Source organism: Hermetia illucens, chromosome 2, assembly GCF_905115235.1.
Source record: "Hermetia illucens chromosome 2, iHerIll2.2.curated.20191125, whole genome shotgun sequence".
Taxonomy (NCBI): domain Eukaryota; kingdom Metazoa; phylum Arthropoda; class Insecta; order Diptera; family Stratiomyidae; genus Hermetia; species Hermetia illucens.
Window position 1 is genome coordinate 102,954,985 of NC_051850.1, and position 27,491 is coordinate 102,982,475.

Sequence of the window (27,491 nt, forward strand, 5' to 3'; positions counted from 1 at the left end):
GGCGCGAGATCTTGGGCTGCTCATCAATGAAGGCAAGACAAAATATATGGTGGCAACGTCAGCACCGAAGACGAATCAACCAACATCATCAAACCGCACTGGTCAAACACGAAGAAGAATAAGGATAGGTGAATACAACTTTGAGACCGTTGACAATTTCTCCTATCTAGGGTCGAAAATCACATCCGATAACAGCTACGATGATGAAATCCGCGCACGGTTGTTGTCAGCCAATTTCAGTTTACAAAGACTGTTCCGCTCGAAACGTCTCACCATAGGGTCAAAGCTCTTACTGTACAAGACAATGATCTTGCCAGTCCTCATGTATTCCTCGGTAACTTGGGTTCTTAGCAAGAAAAATTGCGAACTCTTGGCCGCGTTCGAGAGAAGAATCCTCCGAAGAATTTTTGGCCCCCGACATGAGGATGGACGATTCCGTAGCCTACACAATGACGAAATCTATGAGCGATACCATGACCGTCCGGTTGTGGATAAAATCCGGCTCAATAGGTTACGGTGCCCGGGTCACTTAATCCGTATGGATGAGGATGATCCCACCCGGAAAATCTATAAGGGCAATATCTATGGTAGAAAAATAAGACGAGGCAGATAAGATGGAGCGATGGCGTAGGTCAGGACGCCAGACAGCTTTTAGGGATATCGAATGGGTGAACCTCGGCGCATAACCGGGAAGTCTGGAGTTCCTTATTAAGGCAGGCCTAGACCGGATACCGGTTGTTGCGCCGTTGATCATGATAATTAACAAATGAGCTTTTCGAATTGGTTTTTTTTAATGGATATGGTAACTTGGCAGGTGAAACTATTATTTCGCTGTAACGCGGGGAGTCTATTGTCAAAACATTTCATATTGGATACTTTATCTAATTCCATATTGGAGACACAATGATTTCTTAAACGATTGACCTGCTGTAGTTGGGTTAAATTAGATCAGTATTGAAAAAGAGACGAGTCCGTTGTAACGGAGACTCGGGGGCCATTCCATTCCACGTTACGAAAAAAATGAAACAAATATTCAAATTAATTTCAAGTAGTTTTTATTATTCATACGATATATCAAATACATTAATATGAAAAGAATTGTTTAATCTTGTTAAAACCTTGCACATGGAAAGTTTCTCATGTTATTCCACATTCAAAAAGTGAAAATTCATTTTAAAAATGTCACTTGAAGGCACATTTACTTCTACCCGACGGAAATTTATTTACCAATTGTTCTTCTTGTGTAAGTAAAGTGCTATTGAACTCGTTGTACATTATTAATAAACGGCTTTAGAAAAGCTGGAATAGGGGGTCAGCGGGTAAGTGTCAATTCAGGGAGAACCCGGGGTTTGCAATGATTCTCGATAAGGATAAAACTTAATGATAAGTATGAATAAAACTAAATTTGCTGGACTAGTCCAAGCTGCCTAGCTATGAAAACAACCGGTGTTTTTGTAGGATATGTTTTGAATCAATAATAGTGATAAGCTGCCGATATGCATAGCTATCACCAATGACGTAAATGCGTCTATTCCTTTCTTAGGAGATGATGTATAAGATGATAATTGGACCCCGTTTGATTGGTTTACAGAATTTTCAAAAAAAATAAGAAATAAACAATATTTGAGATTCACGTATGGCATAAGCTGACAAATTACCTTTTTGATTGAGTATGAGCAAAAATCTCGGAAATTTCTTTAAACATGCAACAAACAGGAAAGTAATTTGCTGCCCTTTTCGTAAAAAAGACTTACATTGCACACGTTAGCAGCCAATAAATCATTATGAGCATTTTCTTTTTTAAGTATATGAGATTCTTTCACATTATTCGAAAAGCATGCGGTCTAAGTCTATTACGAATTCCAATCAATGACACGGACAAAAGAAATTGAAATAATAAATACGTAATATTTCGGTCGTAACGTTATAATCATGCGCCTATCGCCTATATCTGCCCAGATACGCTTTGCAATTGGGGCAAGTGTGATGTACATCCATACATTCGTCAATACAACATGGAATTAAGCAACAGCCTAGCCAGCATCTGTAAAAAGACAAAAGAAATCGTTGATAAAGAAATTGAATTTTAAATTTAAGAACAACATTCAATTTATTGTATAGTTGGATTTAGTGGATTCTTTAACAAAAAGGCGATACAGCCTGTAACATTTTTCACCTACTTCTTACGTTAATTGGCAGAATTGATCTACAAAAGTCTAATACGAATAGAATGGGAAATCTTATTCCAAGGTTGGTGATGGAAATGTGCGACTATAAAAGTAATTTGCTTCTATACCGAGCACAACTCAAAATTCAGTATACAGTGGGATTTCGGGGGAAATGCCTGCTGAACCATCACCAACAGCTCTACTACACCAAACACTATCTCCACCTCCACGTGATGATCACTGGGAGTTCTTTCTTAACGAAAAACTGCAGACGAACAAAGATGAAGGCGAGTCACCCGCGACTAAAACGGGACAATTTGTACCAACTGGTCTTCCAGGCTATGAGTTGGATAGGACTGACAACCCTACATGGAAAACAACTTGTTATGAAGCCATAAAAGGAGTCTCGGACTGGATGGACTTTACAGTGAAAAACCTGGCAACGAAAACGATTTGCGCATTTTCTCATGGAACGTGCGCTCCCTGTACAGATCGAATCCTGCCAATACCCTGTCGCAATATCGGGCTGACGTAACAGCGATATAACAGACCAGCCAAGTAGGGACGGATCCCGTATTCAGGCGATGCGTTGGCTCCCATAGCTTACATAAAGATTCCCATGATAACAGACTACGAATTATTCAATTAGCAGTGTGGTACGAAATGGTGGTTGGAAGTATCAGGTTTGTGCGGAAAGCAGTCCACAAACAAGCGTGGGTCTTTCCAGACGGGGGAACAATTTTAACAAAATTGACCAAGTGTTGATTGAACGACCTCACCTTCCAGCCTTGATGAATATCAGAACATATAGGAGGCCAATATAGACTCGGATCACTCTCTTTGGCATGTTGTTCCGGGCTCGAATAACAACATCGCTCTGACAATCTGGTGAAAGTTAACACTTAAGCCAAGCCAACCCTCCGTACCACCTATAAGAGGGAAATGGATGCCGCAATAATCGCAGTCAAGAGAGGTCCTCGAGATGAAGTATCAAGAAATGATTTTCACAACCACCTAAAGAACATTATCATCGATGCGGCCACAAACATACTTGGTCCCAGTCGCGGAAAAAAACGGAACGGCTAGTTCGAAAATGAATGCAGCAACGGAACAGAATTACCGAGCAAAGTTGTCTTCTTATACGGGCACGCGCAGAGACTTATGGCGAGTTCCGTCAAGCGGAGAAGCGATTTCACCCATGTAAAAAAAGGAAGCTTGGGAAAACTAACAGGTCTGTGAACTCGAAAAGTATAGGGACCAACCACACTAGACGCGGATGCTTTACTAGCAAGTCAACAGGAGGAAGCCTTATACAATTCGATGCTTATTCTACCAAGACAAAGAGGGAGATCTGATTTCCGACAGAATGGGCATATTGGAGCGATTGGCTGAGAATATCGATGAACTGCTCAACTATGAAAATATCGGCGAATTGGAGGTCCCGCCAACTGAAGACGACGGATAAATACTGCCACCACCGTCCGTGCAATTCTTTGGCTTGAAAATCATAAGTCGCCAGGAGCCGATGGAGTTACAGCTGAACTGGTTAAATATGGGGGCGATTAGCTACACCAAGCGGTTTATCAACTTATGCTCAAGGTGTGGGGCAGCGAATCAATGCCTGACGTGGCAACGAGGCATTATATGTTCCCTACGTAAAATGGAAACTATCACGCAGTGCATCAATTATAGAGTTATCACGTTGAGTACCATCTATAAGATATTCTCCGCTATCTTGATAGGTCGGATAGCCCCATACGCCCAGAACATCATTGGCCCATACCTAAGAGGCTTCACTCCAGGCGATTAAGCAACAAATCAGATTCTCTCTCTGCGGCAAACGATGGAGAAGCTGTTGGAATATGGCCATCAGTTGCACCATCTTTTCATAGACTTTAAAGCCGCCTATGACAGCACAGCCAGGGTAAAACTGTACACGGCCATGAGAGAATTCGGCGTCCCGACGAAATTAATAAGACTGACTAGGCTGACCCTGACCAATGTGCGAGGCCAGATAAAAGCAGCAGGATCACTCTCGAGACCATTTGATATCAACAACGGTCTAAAACAAAGAGATTTCCTATCGTGCAACCCTTTTTAACCTGACCCTGGGAAAAAGTGATTCGTAATGGAGAGGTAAATGCGGGAGGCACCTTCCTCTTTAAGTTCACCCGACTACCGGTCTATGGTGACAATATCGGCATCATGGCAAGAACGACCCGAGACGTACAAACTGCCATCATCCAGATCCAGTAGGTGATGCAAGATTTTGGACTGCACATAATGAAGGCAAGACAAAATATATGGTGGCAACATCACCACAACCGATAACAACTGCGACGATGAAATCTGCGCACAGTTGTTGGCAGCCAACAGAGGCTATTTCAGCTTACAAAAATTGTTCCGCTCGAAACGTTTCACTATAGGATCAAAGTTTTTACTGTACAAGACAATGATCTTGCCAGTCCTCATGGTGGCTTTCGAGAGAAGAATCATCCGAAGAATTTTTAGACCCCTACATGAGGATGGACAATTCCGTACTCTACATAACGACAAAATCTATAAACGATACCATGACCGTCTGATTGTGGATAAAATCTGGCTCAATAGGCTACGATGGGCGCCAGGAAAGCCTAAAAAAGCAAAATGTATGATAGAAAAAGAAGACGAGACAGCTCACACATTCGACGGGCACGTCGCGTTGATTCCACTCCTTGGGGATTTCTATTGAATCGTGACTATTGCGGCGTTTATCGCAATCCGGTTCGCCTCTGTCTGGATAGTTCAGTGGTTAGAGCAATAGGCTGCCGTAGGGAAGTTCGCGGTTCAAATTTAACTGGTACAGGATTTGTATCGTGACTTGCCGAAGGAAACTAGTCGACTTAGCTGTGAATGAATATCTGAGTCAAGCGAGGGTAATAATCTTGAGCGAGCGTAATGCTGACCACATTGGCTCCTACTGGCTACTGTAATCTTGTAGTGTACGGTTACGGTCTTAAATGAAGTGATCTGACACATTTCAAGGCCTTGATCCAATTGGATTATCGCAACAACGATTATTATTAGTAATTTGCTTCTGACCTCAGCATCGCCTCTACAAGGTTGCAGCGTTCGATATCAACTTTGACAGCGTCATTTAACCTTCCTCTCTCCTCTATGAACCTCGATCAAAGGAACTTAACGTGGTTCGGATTCTCGGGCGTAGCAACGGGTTCGGGGCAGTCGCGAGACTCATGCAATCCAGAGCGGTGTGAATACTTTCCAGAACTACCGTGTCGCGTAAGGAATTGTGTTAGGTAGTAATTCATTGCTTCGTGCCTTCAGTCAATTGGTCCAGCAATCCTTTTCGGAACCATTCCACCGTTGTTGCCACCTTCTATAGAGTTCACTCGTAGTGGTTCTTCGGAAGAATCACCTCAAACGGATTCGCTCTCCTCTGGCGCCTGTTCGCCTTCTTAACAACAATGAGGTGAATCAAAATACTGTACCAAATGAACTTCAACCACTAAAAAAAACATGAGGCCTATTTCATTCCATTCATTAGCTCACACATGATAGCTATCAAAGTGATATTCATATATTAATGTTTGAATTAAACCTTACTTGACAATGGAGAAAAATATTGCCTAAATGAAGGAACGACTTCAATAGTCCAGGAGGGAGGTATACGATTCATCCAAAGAAATATTTTAATATCTTGGATGATCGAAGATTTAAAGCGAGTGGGATAGCTAAATTACAAAGTTATTCACAAATGGAGTGCAAATTAGTAGATCCGATTGTTTAGAAAGGAAAAAGGAAAAGATAGAGTATTAGTTGGGTTAGCAGTGTAATGGTGAATTCGAATGGAATTTTTACGCTAATTCGTGACAATTATGGTGTGGTTCGAAACATAATAAAGGGCCCGCCGAGCGGCTAAAGACCCGAAGCTACACACAGCAGCAGAAAAAGCATTAACATCCATAACGCAACGGGGATTAGACCCAAAACACGAGGTTGACAAGCGGACGCTGATGCCATCACTTCGTCATCGATTACGTAGCAAAAGCGAAAATATTGAGCTGTATATCAGTCATTATATTATGGATGAAGGCCTTAACGATTATTATTCATTTCATGGGGGATCCAGACAACAAGGCTTGACACAAGTTGTAAAATGAGAGTAATTTTTGCAATGTTTAACATTTCGTATTTAATATTAAAATGTTAGAGGATTGTTTTAAGGAATTTACGAGCCTAGGAACTGCTGGAAGGTAGGGAACTGTTTTTTTTTTAAACGAGAACACTTTGAGTGTGTTGAAAACTCTTGACTCAGGAGCACCTCCCGCAAAAAAGGTCGACCCAATCTCCCAATAAATGCGAAATCCTCGCCGCCATCAGCTACCTTGTTTTCAAGGGACAAACTCCACTTATGATTTAATTAACGAAGTGAAAACTGTTTATTGTGACGGAGTTATGGATCGTACAAGCAAGTAGAAATGCTGTCGCGAATTTAAAAACGACCTTCAATTGTGATTGACGAACTTGTGGACAAATTTGAGAATATCGTTCGTTACGAGGGCTGATTGACGTTAGATTTAGTTTCTGCGATTTCTCCGCAAATCTCCAAATCTTTGCTACATGAAACAATCATAGGAACGCTTAGAAATCGGAACCCGTCTGCAAGATGGGTCCTAGAACAGCTGACGGAAAAACACAATTTGAATCGAGATAATTGTTGGAGCGATACAAACTGGAAAGCGATGATTTAATTGTTGTCGGAAGCGAGAAATAACACAGAAGCTGCGAAAAAGAGTGATTTCATGCTTCAGCCTAAAGATATGTCAAGAGGCAGGATATGATAGTAACCCGGTGGTAGTCCGATGCTTTGAAGAAAATTAAACTTAAATCAAATGACTACTACTCGCCAGCAGAATTAAATAATTTCGAAAATAAAGCAAATATAGTACTCAATATTCCGCGAGAGCACCTACCCAAGTAAAGCTATTACAAATCCTGACATATAGGCAATTAGGCCAGGCTCGGTTCGTGTAGATGTTTCAATTTCAGCGTTGCAAGACGGGCAAATCATGTGCGTTGAATGACGTCCGATCGGTACAACCGTCGTTACAATGTGCGTCGATGTAGCAGTTTGTGATTGCGGTGTGAATGGACTTGTTGGTTTAACGCCCCCCACTGCTTCCGAATAGCTTGGTGGAGCCATCGGAGGTGGCACGAATGTATACTGTGGAGGTGCATTGTTCGCTTTACTCATCTTGTCTGGAATTAAAAAAAAATTCTAGATAAGCTTAGATTCAATCAAATAGTTTAGTCAAAAGAACGTATAGAATGATGCTCTCCTTAATAAAATTTTAATTATAACGTTTTAAATATGGTATCAATTGGAGATTTGACAATTTAGATCTTTCCCGTGGCTTTCGATATTATTTTATTTCCATTTAGCGTTTTTAATTGATGTTACAAATATTTATCAAGTGACATTTCTACAAGAGTTAGTAAGGATTTTTCCCTAGTCAGGCCAGCAATTGATAAAAGTGATCTCACATTTTACCAAGGTAGACAACTTATGACAGTCGAGTTTCTCTTTACAGTGTTTGTTTACTCTGCTCTAAAGACGCTCGATGTCACCATTGTGAATTCCTTTTTTGTAACATTCTTTGAATGTTCCACAAAAATTCTACCAAAGACTGATTTTTTTCTTCCAAAAGGGTATTAAAACAAGTCGGGAAACCGGAAGCTGGACGCTTCAGGTATGAAAGGTTTTGTTTGTTTCTTCTGTGAGTATATTTGAGTGTAGACCTATCCCATTTGTACGTAGCCCGTTAAGAATATGCATTTAGCATATCAGATTTAGTACTTCGGGTTGTAAATTTACACGGTAAGGCAACTTTGAGCTACTGTAACTTTGTTACTAATAGTATGATTTTGATCAAACTCGGAGATAATATGCTTCATATTATATTTTATACTACTACCAACTTTTATAACTCTGACATAAACTTAAGGGGAGTTTTACTCAATTTTCCCAAAAACACATAAATATACTATTATTAACTTAATTTGAACAGATATCGATATGGAGATTATTTTGAGGCCTTTTTTTCAGATTTTTCGGTTGGATAGTTTCTGAGAATGGCTCCGTTAAAAAAATCATCACTTTGCACCCCTCCCACTCCCCGCCTTTTTAACTAACCTCAAAACTAAGACCGGCTTCGAAAAGTACTAATCGAGACCTTTCATTTGATACCCCACATGACTATATTTGGTGAAAAAAATTTTTACACCCCCCTTTTACAACGTAGGAGGATATTACTCACTGCATGTCTGGGGGTCCACAGTTCCCACCTTGTCACCAAATTTCGTGTCAATCGGTATAGCCGTTTCTGAGAAAAGTGCCTGTGACAGACAGACAGAGTTTGTTCTACAAACAAAACCTTAAAAAGGAACGCAAATTGAATTTTCACTAGGTTGCATGTATGCAGAAATGCCACCAGAACTTATTGTGAATTATATTATAGTATTCACTCATTGGAAATGTATTGTGTTTATATAAGTTTCTGCAAGTATAAAATTGAGCATGAAAATACATTTTCTCAACAAGTAAATCGTTCTATAATATTGGAGAGAATATAGCGCAAGCATTTTGAGGTATAGATAAATGGGGAAACCTCGAAAGTCGACATATTTATTAAATTTGTGAGGGTTGACAGTACCGAAATGACCGATGAATAAGTGTCTTGGGGGAAGTCTTCTCAAGCGCTAATGATTAGAATACTAGAAAGGTATGTTAACATACTAAAATCACCCGCCGCCTATTACATGGAGAACAAACCAGTATTTTCTAGTTTTATAATTGCAGTGGTAGAAATTTAAACTCTACTAAAAATCTATTTATCTAAAGTTCCTAAACTGTAGTAGCATTTGGGGAACATACAAATGATCTTTGTGAGTTCATTAAGAAGAGGCGGAATATCCACCACAATGTCCAACCTTTGATAAGAACCATTAAGTTGTCCTATATTAAGGAATTGGAAGAAGGAAAAATACTCTCGAGCCTTAGGTTTCTCGCAAGTTGTTTTTTGCAAAGAATATAGTCATGTGGGGTGTCAAATGAAAGGACTCGATTAGTACTTTCCGAGGCTGGTCTTAGTTTTGACATCTATTGGAAAAGTGTGTAGTGCGGGGATCGAAATTGATAATTTCTTACGCGGACCCATTCTCAGAAACCACCTAAACGAAAAATCTGAAAAAAAAACCAAGAGGCTGCAACTATATGGTGCCTAGCTAGCTTATTTTCATCGTGGAACCAGTCGTTCCAACTTTCTTTGTAACTGGGGCCAAGCATGTTAGTTGTCGCATCAATAATAACGTTCCCCAGATGATTGTCCTGTTATTAACTTTATTTGGGCAGATATCGTAATGGGATATATTTTGATACTTAGATTTCGTATAGATATATCTTCGTGATTTTTTTCAGATATGTTGGTTGGATAGGTTCTGAGGACGAGATCTGTTGCAATTTATAGTACCCACTTTTTTTATCCCAGTTTCCGTTTTCTGTCAATAATAATACTCTACTCTACGTGACTATATATGACAACGAAAATGTATGCCCCGCTTTGATATGTATGGGAAACCTCCCTTAAACTCAAAATAACTCCATCCCTCTCATTACATGTATAATAAAAGAATAAGTCGCATATATTTTTTTTTGAGAATGATGGGGTCCTAAGTCAGCATCAACTTAATGCTGGACCGGATCAAATGGGGAGCAACTTACTCCCTCTTTCCTGGTCCACGCACCCTTTGCTTAGGGCTTGCACCCAAACTTTTCAAAAATGCCCCATCATTCTCAAAAAAAAATATATACTTTCAGCTCTGGCCAATAAGGCGGATTTGCGGAAGCAGGAGCACTAAACATCTGCGAGCCGCTACGGTCACGCTGCTCCCAGGGCAGAGGTGATGCAGCGTCTGAAGATTTGCCTCTGTCGTGGTAAGAAACCGTAATAAGTCGCATATTGTCTTCAAACTTCGTGACAATAGGTGCAGCCGTTTTGCAGTAAATTGGATGTAACAGACAGAAACATAAACATTAAATCGGAACTGATAAGCATTTGTTTTCCACAAAACAAACCCAGACTGATTGACTGGTCTACCTGGACCTCCACGAGGTCATGGTCGAAAGAAAAAAGCGAAATGGTGGGGCAAATGTGTCAACGTATAACGGAAGCATGCGACGCTAAAATGCCAATGCACCAGGATAGAAAACCAAATTACTGGTGGAACCACGAAATCTCAGTGCTGCAAGGAGGTTTTGTTAAAGGACAAGAAAAAATCCGGAAAATCGAGAGCTCCGAGGTAACCTCAAGAAAGCTATCAGAAGAACCAAATGGGATTGCTACCGGCAGCTGCCCTCGATGCTAATACGAATCCGAGAAGCGCTGCCCATAGGGTTGCAATGAACAAAATTCGTCCCCAAAAATCGCCGCAAGTGACGTACTCGCAGTTCTGGCTGAAAATAATTACAAGCCTTTTTCTGTAGTAGGAGGAGAGGGGGTAGTCTTCTTAATCCGCAAGGCTACTGCGGAAGAACTGCTGGGATTCCGAGCATGGCTCTTAAGTTGGTTGCGAAGGCCACGTCTGAGTCGTTCAGCCACATTTGAATCGTGCTTGGTAAAAGGAGTGAAAGAAACAGAAGTTAGTTCTGGTATCAAAGTCGCAAAGACCAACTGATGTGCCGTTTTTTTTCTTATTACCCTTTCTGTTTAAACACTATGAAGAAGATGTTGGGGAGCGTGGTATACAATAGGCTGCCCCTACTCATCAAGTTTGCGGGTGAGGAGCGACAGTATGAATTCCAATGAGCCCGCTCTACGGTCGTTGCGGTGGCAATGATCATGGATTTGGCTTGGAATGCGGCTGGTGGCAGTAAATGTCGAACATGCCTTTAATTCGAAGAACTGGGGTTGGATTAAAGGCACTTCGGATAACTGGCTTGTTTAATCGAGAATAATGTCTGAGGGAGGCTTCTCCGATAGGGAGACGGACCGAAAGACTACATTGTGGCAACTTGTGTTTCTCAATACTCCGTATTGGGGAATGACATACACGGTGGAGTGCTTGGCGTCTAGGTACCAAAAAAGGCAATGTTGATTGAGCTGGTGATTCCGAAGTCGCCTCAAATCGATCAATAAGTACTTGGGGGCGATGATCGATGCTAGTGAGATGGCAGAGAATCCTACTCTAGCGTGAATTATATAACAGCGGGCGCCAAAAATATAGTCGCCGGCTTCTTATCGCAGAGATAGTGAAGGAAGCAAGTGACCGAAGGACATGCGGAAGCAGTGGACAGTGTGGTGAACCGAAGGAAAGTGAGTTCGAAATACAGGCTGGAAGTATTTGCATCGCTTCGCATTGGCAGAGTTTCCCCACTATGCCATTACACTCGTATTATGTTCCATTATCCAGGTTTATGGAGGAGAAAAAAAGGTTGAACAGCACTTTTAACGCATGCATCGAAGTTCATGGTTCATGGTGTGTCCGGATGGCTCAAGTGGTTAGAGCGCTGGGCTGTCGTAGCGGAAGGTCGCGGTTCAAATCTCGCTGGGGGCAGAGGAATTTGTTATCGTGATTGGATGTCGGACACCAGTCGACTCAGCTGTGAATGAGTACCTGAGTCAAATCAGGGTAATAATCTCGGGCGAGCGCAATGCTGACCACATTGCCTCCCACAGTGTACTGTGGTGTACCGTTACGGTCTTGAATGAAGTGCTCTAACACACTTCAAGGCCCTGATCCAATATGGATTGTTGCGCCAACGATTATTATTATTATATTATTATTATCGAAGTTCATGTACTTAAGACAAGTATATCCCAACTCCCACTTTCCATTAAAATTACGGCAATACAGAGAATTGACATTAGTTACACGCCGAGCGAGGACACCGGCAATGCGAATATTGTTACTTAGAGATATTGTTTGACATCTCTCTATTAAGCCTGTTTTAAATGTAAGTTATTTATTTCGAGAAAAAAGTGTTGAAGATGGCTGTGGTAATATCTATGGTAACTAATATATTGAATTGATTGAACGGAGAACACCGGTGGTGGCACCTGACAGTCGAATTAACATTGCTGCGCCACAAACTTAAGTTATAATTGGATCTTGCCTTGTTTAGCTTAAAGAAACAATTGCAAACCACCCTTATCGTAGAAGACAGTAGACGGAGCTCTTACAAATTTTTATTAAATTCATTACTAGATTCCTCAACTCGTTTAGAGTTCACCTATTTAGACCTAAGTGCCTTGATAGCCGTCCGACTGCCGATTAAAATCGCAATAATGGGCTCCTAAAGTTCCTTTGGAGGCTGAAGTAGGCACACCTGTCTATTGCGTACTTTTTTTACAATTTCCGGCGTCCAAAGCAGTATGTAATTTTAGCTAAAATTGGAAAGGTGTCTGATTCCTAGTCATTCCAGAAGAATGTTGGCTAAAATCTTTTTATTGACAATTTCACAAGTACTGTAGTTTCTGGATCAACTGTCCCCTGCAACTGTGTGTTCTCTTCTTAGGGAAGAGAATACAATTTTCTTCAAGACCAATAGTGATGCCCTTAGATTTCATGCTTTTCCCATATATTAAGGTTAGATTAAGGCTAAATCAGTGTTTGTGGCATGGTAAGGTAATGATTCTACTAGCTAGGGAGCCTACCCTTTGCAAGAGCATTATGTGATTGTTATTACTATATTAGTGGTTTTTGAGTTTAGAGTAAAGAAAGTGGTAATCTTAGGACACGCTCCCGGTATCAAACGTGATTTTCTGTTCACAAAATTAGCGGATATGCAGCACCTTTTACTTTTAGATATTTCTAAGCTTTCCAGAAAATAGTGGCACTTGCAACTTCCTTTTTAATGATTGATTAGCACCATCCTCCACGAATATCGGTACAATGGCTGATCTGTTTATTTGAACAAATTACTAGTAATCTTGAAAATATTAAAACCGGAAAACCTCCCAGCACCTCACCCTTTTTTACCGCGTAAAATTGAATACACAATCTGTTCGCGCACTTTCGTTGATGCATTGTAAATTTCATGCTCCAGAAATTCCAACTTAGAAAACAGCAAATTTCTACACATCTCAACAGATAACAATCTAATCAGTGCAGTGATGAAATGCTGCGTTCAGATGGGATGCTGATTTCACGCTAAAATATTTCTTGTTTTTGGGACCAGCACTTCGATAAGGAAAGTACGATAAAATATAAGAATCTACCTGTTTAATGTCAATATAAAATGGTATCGTTTTCTAGAGGAAGCACATCAAATTTATCTCTGAAAACTACAATCAACTAGTTGTGCTAAAGATGCCTAGATAACTGCTGAAAATACGCGTATGATTTAAAGCAGCCCAGCTGAATGCAATAAAGACAAGTCAGCCACATACTTCGACACCACAATAGTATTCAGTGACATAATGCACTTCTGTCGTATGCATTTGCAAACACGTTTTGTAGCTTGCGCTTGCACGATTTTCGCATTTAACGGATGACGAGCAAACGTTTTCCACGGATTCGTGGAGCGCAACCATTCATAAGCAAGCTTACAGTCAAACCAACGGGGAAATGCTTAATTCTAAGTGCGAAGGCGGCTGCAATAAACTTCGTGTAGCTCAGCTACAAACAATTGTCAAATAACAAATTAGGCAACAAGCACGGCTCATGTGCAATCTACTCTGTCTGAATTCGAGACGAAGATGGACTTTAGACGAAGGGTCGGCGATTCGCAGCTGACTTGAATTGCGCTCGACTATTCATTTGCACAGTTCGATCTGAAATCGAATCCGCCTTTACGAGTTCGTGGAAACTCTCCGCTGAAAGATTTTATGATCTCCGAAATATTTAGCGGCCTGAAGGCCAGCCATAAATTAAGAGCTTCTCGGAGAATAAACGTTTTCCACATCGGATCATCGGAAGTGATGTGCAGAGACTGTTGCTTGATTCGTGAACATTCTGCTCACTCGCTGCTTACAATAAAGCATTTTTAGCAGGGCGTGGAAGCAGTGACGTCCGCTGGCCAATTTGCAAAGGCCGCACGGGAAGACCTACCTCGAAATTTACATAATACAACACGAGAGTGCGTCCCGTCCCACCATTTATGCTCGGTGATTTATGATTCCGCCCCGTCAAGGTCTTCTGCCAAAACATTATGTTCGGACGTACTCCCATGCCAAATCAAGCATTCGACACTATTCACCGCTCTAATTTTAGATCACTCCACCAAGCGCAGACACATTTTAAGATTGATTCCGTGAAAGTGAAAAATCGTCGTGTTCACATTACCTTGTAAAAGATTTGCGATAGGTTTCCTCCAAACAGGTCGCGGGACGGCGAGGCAACCTCTCGTTCACTCACTTCACGAAAATACTGAGCTCGAACGGACTGTCACGGCGGAAAGTCAAAAACGACACGAACAAGTTTTCTTAGAGAGCCCCCAATTAACACTTGAGAATATCTTTTTCCACTGCTGCTCCTTGAAATTTCTTATCTTCTGCTTTATTATTTATACTCCAAGATCTTTCTGTGTTGATTGAAATTGTTGTATGCCTACGAGTTGCAATTAAGGCGCTATAAACCCGATGTAAACAAAAGAGGAGACTCCACCAAATGTTGAGTGATGGCGGCTGTAAACTTCTACTTCTACGAAACCAAAATGGCAATCAGTGCTGCCAACAACGACCATCGGAGGTAACTAACACTTATCATGACATTCACTGTCAAGAATGGAATGTATTGGAAACGAGCCGGAAGTGATGTTCTGAGTGGCTTCGTTCTAGGTGTTTAGTTGCTACCAACAGTTTTTCTGTGTAATCTCTTAAGAAAAAGGCATAATTTCTTGAATATGTTTACGTTTAATTTCCGAATGCGACTCGTATTCTGCCTTGCATCTACACGTCCTTTTAAGGGGTTATATTTGTTTGGAATTCTGGAAAGATAACAGAGAAACATTACAGTACCCAAAAAGCTGTAAGAGCAAAATATGATTGTGGAAGGGCAATTGTAAGATACTGGGATAGTAAAGTGAAGCTAAAAAAATATGGTTCATGATTTTGAAAAGTTATAGTGTTCTCAAACTTTAAATGCGTTTCTCTCGAAACTACCATCGACGAGCAGTAGAACTCTAAGAGTTTTCTTCCAACTGACACGAAAATTTAGTTGTAACTCCTTCATTTAATTGTCTATTGCGCTTATTGCACGCAGCGGAGGACTTTCTACAAATTTTGTTTGGTTTGTACGCAATAAAAAATTTTAAATTTTTTGCTTACTCCTAAAAAGTTGCCCAATCAATTAATAATAATCGTTGGCACAACAATCCATATTGGATCAGGGCCTTGAAGTGTGTTAGAGCACTTCATTCAAGAAAACTGTAGGAGGCAATGTGATCAGCATTACGCTCAATCAATTGGTATAGTATTTGTGAACTATAATTTAAAAATGCGACCGCAGAAAAATCGTAAAGAACCCTTTTTACGGGCTACAAACAGGAATAACCCCCTAACAAGGCAAGCATTTAGGTACAAATGTTAGCTTAATACAAGTTATTCAATAATAATTTGTCTTAACATTTTCGATCTGCTGTTTGTTTAGGCTTTCTATAAGAAAACTTGGCTGTTGTTGGCTTTTTACTACCAAAGGTACTAAATTTAATGCTTTTCAAAGTTGATCAGTACCTTAGTACTTTTTCTTATTTTTGAGTACTTTTTTAGTTAAAAAGATACTTTTCAACAGAAACCGATTCGAAGTTAATATTTGCGAATGTTATGCCTTGTGAATGACAAAATGATTGAACAGTTTAAAAAGTAACGCTACGCTGCATGAAATAGGCCAAAATTTCGGTAAGATCACAAAAACAAAGTAGCGATTTTGGCGAATGAAGTACACCACGTCCTAAAAGGTCCACTAAATTGGACACAAAGTGGAACAGACTCCCGCGGAAGTAGGTAATTTAAAAATGTCGTAACTAACAAAAAAGTCCTTTTGAAAGCGCTATAACATTGGAGGAATATATCACGACATTCACAGACGGACAGTTCCAATTTAGCGCAAAGTATTGTAAGTAGCGAAGTTTCATCGTCGCTCAGCCAGAACAAAACCGTTCATCTCTGAAAATAACCAAGAAACCGGCTTTCGTTTGTGATAATGCTTGCTTATAGTACTTGATTTTTGATATTTAGTTCGGTGATCTGGCAAAAACAAATACAACCTGTTTGCGTGTAATAGAAAACAGTATGTATATAGGTAAGCCAATACGGAATTTAAAACTCGTGACATACATGCAACTGTCAAGCATGGTGGGAAGAAGCTGGCCTTCAATGCGACCAGAGTGAGTAGATTGGTATTTATTGACTAGTACATGTGTTGTGCTTTAAATCGTTACAATACGCTACGTTAGGCACACAGTAACCATTCGTCTTCTAGCAGGTCAACGACTCTAAGTACACTTCCTTTTCGGCACAAGAATGGTTATTGTATAATGTGCAAGCAAACACTATATGCCTTCTCAATCGGTAAACCTTAATCCGGCGGAACATTTGTATAATTCCTTCGAACTCTAGGTCCACAAACGGCATATCTCCTCAGGAGATGATTCCATGAAGGCATTGTATGAAGTTGGGAAAAAAATTGCCCCGGTGTGATTCAATACATTCTAATCAGATGAAGCGTTGTTCTACAGTCGTAATTATATACGTTGATTTTTAATTAGAATCCGTTCATTTTTCGTGTTGTGCCAATACTTTTGTTGCACTTGGTTGGGTTCGCTTTCTTTACGTTCCTTGTGTGATCTGCATTACTTGGGGATGAATGGTTTGTCCTTTTAATTACATTGTCTCATCCGTGTTGGGTTGTGCATTCTGCAAGCTCCTCTCTCCTTGAGAGTTACAGTGCACGATATACATGGACACGGCACAAAATACAACAACAATAGAGATAAAAATATGTTTTTCTTGAACCCAAGTATGCTCATACCAAGTACCATTTAGTACCTTTTTGGCACATTTTTTAATGCCATAATTTTTCCGCCTACGACAACACTGCTGGTGATAATTTGGATCTACCTCCGGTATCGTCCTTTTTGGGGCAGGCTCATTTGTAGATGGGTTCTCGGGAAAACAACCTTTAAATAATGCAGAGTGTGCAAGTTATTAACTTCCTAGAACATAGAGTTTACCCCCTCAGGGGTCGTCAACGATCCTTAACGGGCCGCTTCCGATACCGGGGAGTGGCGTCCCCAAGGTGCCCGAGCAATTAGTTCTGACCTCCTAGCTGGCATAATACCTGCGTCCTAGGTAGTAGCCTCGAGAAAGTTTCTCGGTGAAGAGCGAACTGCTAATGACCGATACACGCCGGGACACACTGGGAGTCCCCGGGGCCGTTGTAAATTTCTTGTCGACGTCGATGGGGTGATGTGAGCCTAGCTCTGTCAAGGTGGAAGTTGTGGCGTGTATCAGGAGCCAGTCCCTTCGGGACCCTGGGCGGATAGTGTGGTTTGAACCGGGATTAGTAGACCGAGTTGCCCCGAGCGGGCGCTGATCCGTCCGTGAGTTCTGAGATCAGCTAATCGTAGGTTAGGTCTCAGGGAACTGGGGTAGAGGCTTTGCTCCCGAGGGTATACCCGTTCCTGACTATTACGGCTCGCTCCCTTCCACACGATGCGCTGGTAAACAATTTAAATGGCGAACAAAAACAAATCAAACGAGGAGATAGTGAAAGTGGAGTGAGCTGCTGCGTTTATTCGCACCACGAAAATGCGCCGCTCGCCGCAGCGACTAGCGAAGGACGCAACAAGGGCTGAAATACCCGAGGAGACATCGGTACGTGCAGACGCAGAGACGGACTCGCAAAGTGGTGCGGCACCTGCAACGGAGACACGAACCCAGACCATACCACACAGTGCTATAATTGCGGAAAGAGGTACAGTGAAAACTGCCGAAACTAACCAAATGTTGTGTGGTTTCGAATATAGGCCGGGTGGGAGAGCTGTCGACTATTGTGGCGCAAGCTGAAGAGGAAAGGCTTATTAAGAAATGCGCGGCAGTTGTGAAACGCATGCGATCTGCGACGTTCCTCCAGAAAAACTTTAGCAAAGGGGTGAAAAACGGGCTAATGAAACTGGAGGAGCTCCTAGACAGGATTGCATATTATAGGCGGACATGGAGAGTAAGAGAAAATCCGCAGGAAAGCAGAAACAACGGCGCCTCCCGACGAGAACATTACTTTCCAGGACTCAAAAGAAGAAGGCGAAGAAGAACAAGAGACAACAACTCGTCGCGCCATCTGGAAAACCTCTGCCTAAAATAAAGGCGGACACGAAGGACGGAGCAGCAAAAGAAAAGGTGGGGAAGCGAAGGAGGTTTAGACCGCCAGCTCTGCTTATTAAGCCGACGGAAGGAAAGACTTTTGCGGAAGTCTTCAGTGAAATCCGTTACAAGATTAAACCCGAAGACAACGGAGCAGAAGTGTCTTCCAGGGTGGTGGACTCCTAGTCGAACTAGGCCCAAAGACAATAAATAAAGTTACATTCTGAGAAGCAGTCAAGCGGCTGCTGGGAGAAAAAGCTTTGGTTTCCAGCCTGGAACACACGTGCTCTCTGGAAATCAGAAACCTTGGCTGCCTTGACTTAGAGAAAAGAACAAGATGGAAGAAGCCATCAAACGCGAATGTGCGGAGGTCACCAATGCCCAGATTGGTATCACCTCTGTGAACTCCCGGGGCCAAAAAATCGCTGTGCTGGAAGTTACCGAGCAATACGCAAGGAAGCTTCAAAACAGCGAGAAATTAAAAATTGGTTGGGTAGAGTGTAGGATAAGAATTCGGGCTGCCCCAATCAAATGTTACAGATGTTTGGACTATGGGCACACATCTGCAATCTGTCGACAGAAGGGCAACGTGCCGTAAATGCGGTTAGGCAGGCCATAAAGCGAACATCTGCAATGAAAAGGAAAGCTGTGTCCTATGCAGGGGCCGTGGTGCCCAGTCTTCAGAGCAGAATTGGAAAGAGCTAGGACGCGGTCAACATGATTCGCATCCTACAAATCAATATCCATCGGAGTGCAACCGCTCACGGGTTACTAGCGCAGTCCACTGCGGAGACCAAAGCTGATTTAGTACTCATCAGTGAGCAATGTTTCATGACACCCTGACATATCAGGTACCGTTCATTTGGGTTCGGGACAACGCCCCCCCCCCTTAGGGTTCTTACCTAAGGCCGAGGGTACGGCTTTGTCTGGATTCGGTGTTCAGGAATAACGTTTTTGAGTGTCTATCTTACGCCGAATAAGAGGATGCCGGACTTTCGACGCAGGCTTGATGCTTTGGAGGACGTTATCTTAGACAGAGATAGACGAATCCTGGTCGGGGATGACTTCAATGCTAGGGCACTTGAATGGGGCATGTCCCACACAGATTCCAGAGGGAAACGAATTCTACAAATGGCGACGAGAACAGGACTGGTAGTTCTAAACACAGGATCCACTCCAACGTTGCGATGCCCGAGCTGCGAGGGAAGCATTCCAGGCGTAACTTTTGCGTCGGAATCATTGGTGTCGATGGTGGATTGGTGGCGAGTTCTGGAAGACTTCTCGGTGTGCGCCACCCCGACGCCCTTTTTGTGCATGGAACGTCGCGAAAGTGAACACCGGGAGGTTTGCCGAAATTCTTGGAACAGGTGGCGCCGGAACAGGTGATAGCGACGGCCTGCGGAGCATCGAGACGTGCAAAACGAAATCGCAGAGCCCCGGAAGGAGTGTCACAGGCTCCGCCGCTTAACACAACGTTTAAGCGACCAAGAGGAAGCATGTACCATAGTGACGGAGTACAAATCATCCAAAAGGAGACTCCGCAGCGCAATAAACAAGAGCAAAGCTCGCTGCTGGCAGGATCTGGTCGACGAGGTGAATGGAGACCAGTGGGGACTCGGTTACAAACTGGTAACCCGAAAAATCAGGGCTCTGTGGAAACCCTCTTCACTTAAGGCCGCATTGTAAGGGCATTATTCCCTGCGCACCCCGTATCAGATGATGACGTCGGCGCGGAGAGGGCAGAGAACTGTCCACTTTTCTCTATAAAAGAGAAGAGAGATACATAACCGCCGAACTCGACGGGTGGTGCTCCTCGTAACGCTTGACCTCAGAAAAGCCTTTAATTCCGTAAGACGGAAAGACATACTAGGCACACTAGACAACACTTTCAACGTGCCGAACAATCTCTTACGGATATTGAGGGACTATCTGAGGAACCCGCTTCCTGCTCAATGAAACACTAGAAGGTCAGAGGAGGATGAAGGTCACGTCGGGGGTGGCACAGGGATCCATCCTAAGGCAGGACCTCTGGAGCGCTACCTATGATAGTCTACTTAAACTCGACATACCAGAAGAGCCGCGCCTGGTCGGCTATGCAGATGATGTCGCGTTGCTTATTGCTGGACGTATTGTCGAACAGGCGCAAAGCAGACTCGGCTTATTGATGCGACGGGTAAGCGGATGGATGACTACTCATGGTTTCAACCTTGCACAGCAAAAAACCGAAGTAGTCATCCTGACTAAAAAAAAAATTCCGACCCTGCGTCCCATATCGTCCGGCGAGTCGATAATCGGGTCAAAACCAGCGGCAAAGTACTTCGGGCTGACTCTCGACTCAAAGATGAGCTTTTTTGAGCAAATCCAAGAAGCAGCGTACAAGGCTGCAGCTGAAGTTTCGGCGTTAAGTAAGCTAATGGCAAATATTGGAGGTCCTACGTTGAGTTCAGCACAGTCTGTCCTGCTCTACGGCGCAAAGGTATGGGCTGACGCTCTTGGCAAGGAGGCGTCTGCGTACCGCACTCTCTCTGAATCGGCCGTAATGGTGATTGGGGGAGTGATCCCCGTTGCCCTTTTTGCTAAGGAGCGTCAAGCCATATAAAAGCGCAAAGGAGGTTGTTGCTCGTGAAGAATGGCAACGCACCCTAGACGAGTGGCAGCTTCCTTGGAAAAAGGAAACTAGAGGCAGATGGACTGCGCGGTTCATCAGCGACTTAGGTGCGTGGCTGAATAGGAAGCATGGTGAGACTGACTATTACCTTAAGTGGGCATGGGTGTTTTTAGTCTTACCTGCACAAGATTGGAAAAGAGCGATCTCCGGATTGTGGGTTTTGCAATGGAGTTGTAGACGACGCCCTTCACATTTTTTTTTGTGGAAGGTGGGATGAGGTTCGCCAGCAACTCTATTCAAACGAAGGGGAACATTGTCGAAGAGATTAACTAAATAGAGTGAGTTGGTGAAATTTAACTTCTTATGATCTTCTCATACTACATGCATCTTGTATACACTTGTGAGCAGAAGTCTACGTACAACCAGAAAAAAATACTTTGTAGTAAAATAGTTTTCAATGGGAATTATAAATTAACTGAAACTCCTAAGCATTACGTTAGCCATAGGAACAGTCTTTCCAAGTCATACATTTTTCCCTTAAATGTTGCCGGGAAAAGGATAAAGTTAACGGCAATATTATTATGTGCGAGAAATTCTGAGGACGGAAGTCTACAAACACTATCAATTTCATGATCCCTACGTGCGATTTTGCATTTTGTCTATTCGTTGATTATAATCGATCGAGTGCCCAGTTTAGCTGAACAGTAGTACCCATGTATTATAATTTTCCTTATTTCGTTTCGAAAATTTGAATTTTTGCTAAGTTAAAAGTGAAAATATGTCCAGCTGGAAGGAAACTTCTATTGACGCAAATTCGTTGTCCAGTTACGCAAAGAAGGAAAATTGCTTGGTGAAATACCCAGTACTGTCAAAAAAACTACAATCAAGAAAATACTTAGAAATTTTTGCTTGGAACTATTTTGTCAATTCTTCACATCGTATTCTCGTCCGAAGGTTTTCACGCAGCGAAAAGAACGTCTCATAATTAAAAAGGTGCAGGGAAATCCGAGTTTGACGGCAGAAGAGATGAAAGAAACCAGCGGAAAATTTTGCCATCGCACAACTATTGGCCGAGTTCTAATAAAAGCCGTAAAGATTCGGCCATTAACCGGAAAAACATTTCGAGTTGATCTAAATGCACATTAGTAGGAAACAAATCTTTCTGGGGTAAAGTATTATTTTCGGATAAAAGCAAGTTCAACATCTTCGATTGTGACGAAATTAAATTAAAAGAAAACTGTCATTGGGATTTGATTTCAAAAGTCAATCACATTATGGAGGAAATGTTATGGTATGGGGCTGCATGTCGATGGAGGGGTAGGCAATTTGGAAATAATTAATATCACTATGGATCGGTTTGAATATGTAAATATTTCAAAGAGAAATTCGCGGAATTGTACGGCGAAGTTGGGAATGGGATCTCATTTCATTTTCCAACTAGACAATGGTCCGAACACACTTTCCTTATCGTTCGTGAATGGTTATTATATGATGTGCAAACTCACTCATAGTCTTCTCTAGTCACTAGATTTAAGTCCAATCGAGCATTCATGGGACCAACTAGACAGGAGAAATCAGAAAAGGGACATAAAGTATATAACAGCGGAAATTATAAATAAGTTGGTAAATTCTATGCGCCATAGATTACAAGCGGTACTTCATAGAAAAGGACGCAGGACTTAATATCCTTTTATTTAAGGGGATGTAATGGGCTCAAATTTAGATTTTTTTACTTTTTTCAAATGGTTTACTTTTTGAGAAAAAAAGGCAGATATTTTGATGACATTTTACACATATGTTATCATGATCTTAAAGTTAAAAAAAAGGATTTATGAAATTGTCCAGGTTGCTTTTTGTTTGCTACAGATTTTTTTAAAAACAAAAAATTGACGGCGTGTATGGCTTCACACACTGAAATATTTGATTCTATTCAGCATAAAATTAACCAACAATCAAAAAAATTCGTGAGAAAACAAAAACAAGTCGGAATACCGGAAGCTCGTGCTTCGGGTATAAAGGTTTTGTGTTCATCTTATGTAGGAAATTTTAACGCCCATTTTTCTGTCCGTGTATAACTGCAAATTCAACATAATTTCATATTTTTCCAAACCACGAGACATACGTACATATTACAGCCATAGATATTCCGCTCACCCTAAACAAACAAACTGTCTATTTCCGAATACTGTACACATATATGCACGTATATAAAGGGATCGTACCCATATTTCCGATTAACTTCTTATATCTATTTGAATTAGGCACTACCCGCAAAGTTCATTAGCACGCATATATTACATACCTACATACACACATGTCTGGTTGACAAATAACTAAAAAACTAAAACAAAATAATTCTCTGCGACCCAATTCATAAGAACTCATTTCGTTGTGGTATTGACGAATTGATATGTGATGATGACGTCATGCAGGTTGTAGAGTGCACGAAATTCACAAAAAAATGTGAAGTTTCACCCCCTATAACTTTGTTAATAACAGTTGGATTTTCTTCAAACTTGACGAAACTATGCACTATGTTCTTCATTATATGCATGCCAAATTTTTTACTTCTGGGATGAACACAAGGGGGGTGCCGGGTAAATTTCTAAAATGTGGAAATATACTATTATTAATTTTATTTGTGCATATATCGGAACCGGATATATTTTGAGACCTAGATTTCGTAGAGATGCACTACTGTGATTTTTTTTCAGATTTTTCGGCTGGATAAGTTCTGAGAACGAGACCTGTTACACTTCTTTGGGGTCATATTTTGAGCCCTCACTCACCTATGTCTCTCCCAACATCAAATATTGAACCAGTTTCGAAAAGTACTAATTGAGACCTTTCATTTGATACCCCACATGGCTACATTCTGTAAAAAAAAAATTTTGCAACCTCCTTTCATATGTATGGGGAGCCTCCCCTTAAACTTAACACAAGATGGCGCCACGTACTGCATGTAAAGGGAACAACAGATTACATACTCCTACCAATTTTCGTGATAATCGGTCTAGCCGTTTCCGAACAAATCGGGTGTGACAGACAGACAGACAGACAGACGGACAGACAGACACCGTCTCGATTCTACATTTTGACTCCTTACTCACGCACTTTGCAATTTATGCCAAAACCTAAATTTATGCCACTCACTGTATGCGTGGGATTTCATAGTTCCCATCTGTCCACCAAATTTCGTTCGGATCGGTTTAGCCGTTTTGGAGAAAAATGCGTGTGACAGACAGACAGACAGACATTGAATCGATTTTAATAAGGTTTTGTTTTACACAAAACCTTAAAAATGACGGCGATTTTTAAAATTTTTAAAAACGACAACATACACATCTAAACCAGACGTTCAAAATGCGGCTTTGATCCGCAGCGCTCAATTGCTAGTGAGTGGGGGAGTGGGAACTCAAAATATGATCTACAAAAAGTGTAACACGTCTTCTCCTCAGAACCTATCCAATCGAAAAATCTGAAAAAAAATTTCAGTGGTGTATCTATTCGAAATCTTTGCTCCAAAGTACACTTCATTCCGATATCTGCTCAAATAAAGTTAATCATAGCATATTACCATATTTTAGACATTTTCCAGAAGCCCCCCCCTCAGTATAAGTGATAATATTAGACTTAATTCTGAAAGGTTTAAAGGCACTCTGAGATGTGTATGACGTCATCATCGTATAAACAGAAACCATATGAACGGCGAGGACCATTAGCTTAGTTTCTCTTTTTTGCTTGTTTTAGTTGTTTGTATATCAGTGTCAATTATTCCAAACAGACTTATGTATGTATATGCTAATGAATTTTATGGGCAGTTGGTTATAAGATGAACATGTAGGTCTGCACCTTAGTACCAGCAGTTTTCAAAATACATGCACATATGTCCTACTAAATTCTAGGAAAAAGAGAAACTAATTTCTAGCTTTGTACCAATTTAAAAACGTGCATAGAAAGTTCTTCATATAAGATGAACATAAAACCTCTATATGATACGCACCAGAGATTCTGTTACACTGAGAAGAGTCCCGCTCCTTCCTCGACCTTTTTCGACAGGCACCCCACACGCGATATTGGTTTTTGGCCTGTCCCTCGGTACGCTTATCAAATATCGCTGCGCCACAGCACTCCGCTTTCAATTGAAACCAAGGGGTTTCGGTCAGAAAATTCAAGGTGAAGTTACTCGGGCGCAGTAGCTGGCTGTCTGGCTGTCTGAGGAGACCGGCCTGGGCCTCCAACTTCCAATTTGAACAAGTGCTCCTCACGCTCGAGGCGCTTATACGTGCTCTCGTATGGTGGCTGCAGTGGCTTCCGAGTAGCATCAGTCCTCACCAAGAAGTGAATGCAATCTTCCCTAGGGCCGCGCATGACGAGATGGCGGAGATGGTTTTCAATTAGAGACGCCCTTCCGTAGCAGGCGCGTCTCTCCAAGACGAGGTCGTCGACGTCATCTTTTTAAGGTTTTGTGTAAACACAAAACCTTATTAAAATCGGTTTACCGTCTGTCTGTCTGTCTGTCTGTCTGTCTGTCTGTCTGTCTGTCCGTCTGTCTGTCTGTCTGTCTGTCTGTCTGTCCGTCACACGCATTTTTCTCGGAAACGGTTATAGCGATTGACACCAAATTTGGTAGAAAGGTGGGAACTGTGAACGCTCACGCATACAGTGAGTTACATCCTTTTAAGTTGAATTTAAGGGGGGGTCCCCATACATGCAAAAGGGGGGTGTAAATTTTTTTTTCATCAAATATACTCATGTGGGGTATCAAATTAAAGGTCTCGATTAGTACTTTTCGAAGCCGGTCTTAGTTTTGACATTTGTTAGAAAGGTGGGGAGTGCGGGGGGTTGAAAGTGACCATTCCTTTAAGGGGGCCATTCTCAGAAACTAACAAACCGAAAAATCTGAAAAAAATCAGGAGGCTGCCACTATATGGTGCCTAGGCTCCGAAATACCTTCCATACTGATATCTGTACAAATAAAGTTAATAATAGTATATTACCATAATTTTTAGTAATTGGCTGCAAGACCCCCCTTAAGTTCATGTTAGCAACATGAAATTTCGTAATAATATAGGGTATAACATAGAGCACGATCTCACTAAGTTTGGTCGAAATACCACTATTACTAACAAAGTTATAATACGTCAAAGTTGTCACTTCCTTGTAAATTCAAGACTATGAATGTCAATGTCATCCGAAAGTGGATATTTTCACATAATATATGCATATATTACCTGCTACGTGCAAAGAAATACACAAAACCTTTCGTACCTGAAGCGTCCAGCTTCCGGTTTCCCGACTTGTTAGAATTTAAACACCACTTTTCAATGTTGTACTTATATACCAATTTTCTTTATTTTATTTAAATTTGACAAAATATTATAATAAAAAATTATTCTTGTTTTAATGACAGGTGGATTGTTCATCTCCTTTATTAATAAATTCTAATTTAGAGAAAAATGTAATACTTCAGCAAAATGTACTACTCTCGGGCACGCTTACTACTCTGGCAGGGATGTGCACAGCGTATCTAGTATCGTTCCGTCACACTGATTCCAAGTTCAGATAAAGAGAAAGGGTTTGAAAAAATGTACAAAGTACTATTCTCAGTAAAATAAAAGAAGATAAATAATGTTTTAAGATAGTTAGAGATACCTTATCTTTCTTGGCGACAGGTCAACCAATCTGATGAACGGTTTATGAAACACTATTATCTTAGGCCGGCTCTACACGTTTGCCACTTGCCGCAAACTTCAAACTTGTCATTGTCTCATATGATTGCCTGGCAACATTTCAGGAAGTTCAGTACATCCTCAGTAGACCAGCCACACATTTCACTAAACATATACGCAATTACCGCCAGTGTGCAAACGAGACTGAATGCTGGCAAAGATTTGGATGCGTCGCTGAGTGTGCGAAAAATTACCTTTGATTTATGCCAAAAACGACACTCGATCACATCGGCGGCAAGCGCCAGCGAATAAGCCATACACCCTCTCCACACTTTTGCGTTTACGACGGTTTGTTAAGGTTTGGCAATATTTTTTTTTTGTGGAATAAATGTTTACTATTTGATTCCAATCATACGTTGGAAGCTTCAAATACAATTCAATTCCTAAAACTAGTAAATTATTAACATAATCGCATGCCATCGCCGGGATTTTTCCATTTTAGCATCAAACTATATATATTTTTTTATTTTTACATTTTTTTCGTTAATTTAAATTTAGTTAAAGCGTTAATTTTTTAGGGAGTTGCGATCAATATTAATTTATTTATTTAGAAAAAAGAGCAAAATTTTCAAACTGACAATAGTGCACACACGGGATTCCTTTTGAGACCCCAAAGTTGATTAGA

At 41.3% G+C, this 27,491-nt stretch overlaps 1 protein-coding gene across 2 annotated transcripts; it reads right to left on the minus strand.

The window, feature by feature from the left end:
* Positions 1-1,038: 1,038 nt before the first annotated feature.
* LOC119648904 (cell death-inducing p53-target protein 1) lies at positions 1,039-14,882 on the minus strand. 2 transcript variants are annotated; one of them, XM_038050808.1, is made up of 3 exons: positions 14,511-14,882; positions 7,142-7,427; positions 1,039-2,044 (listed from the first exon to the last, which is right to left on the minus strand). In XM_038050808.1, exons 2-3 carry the CDS (start codon positions 7,420-7,422, stop codon positions 1,939-1,941), a joined length of 387 nt encoding a protein of 128 aa, XP_037906736.1. In that variant the 5' UTR covers positions 7,423-7,427; positions 14,511-14,882; the 3' UTR covers positions 1,039-1,938. The 2 variants fall into 2 exon arrangements, with proteins under 2 accessions (XP_037906736.1, XP_037906737.1); XM_038050809.1 differs by lacking the exon at positions 14,511-14,882 and adding an exon at positions 13,445-13,583.
* Positions 14,883-27,491: the final 12,609 nt, after the last annotated feature.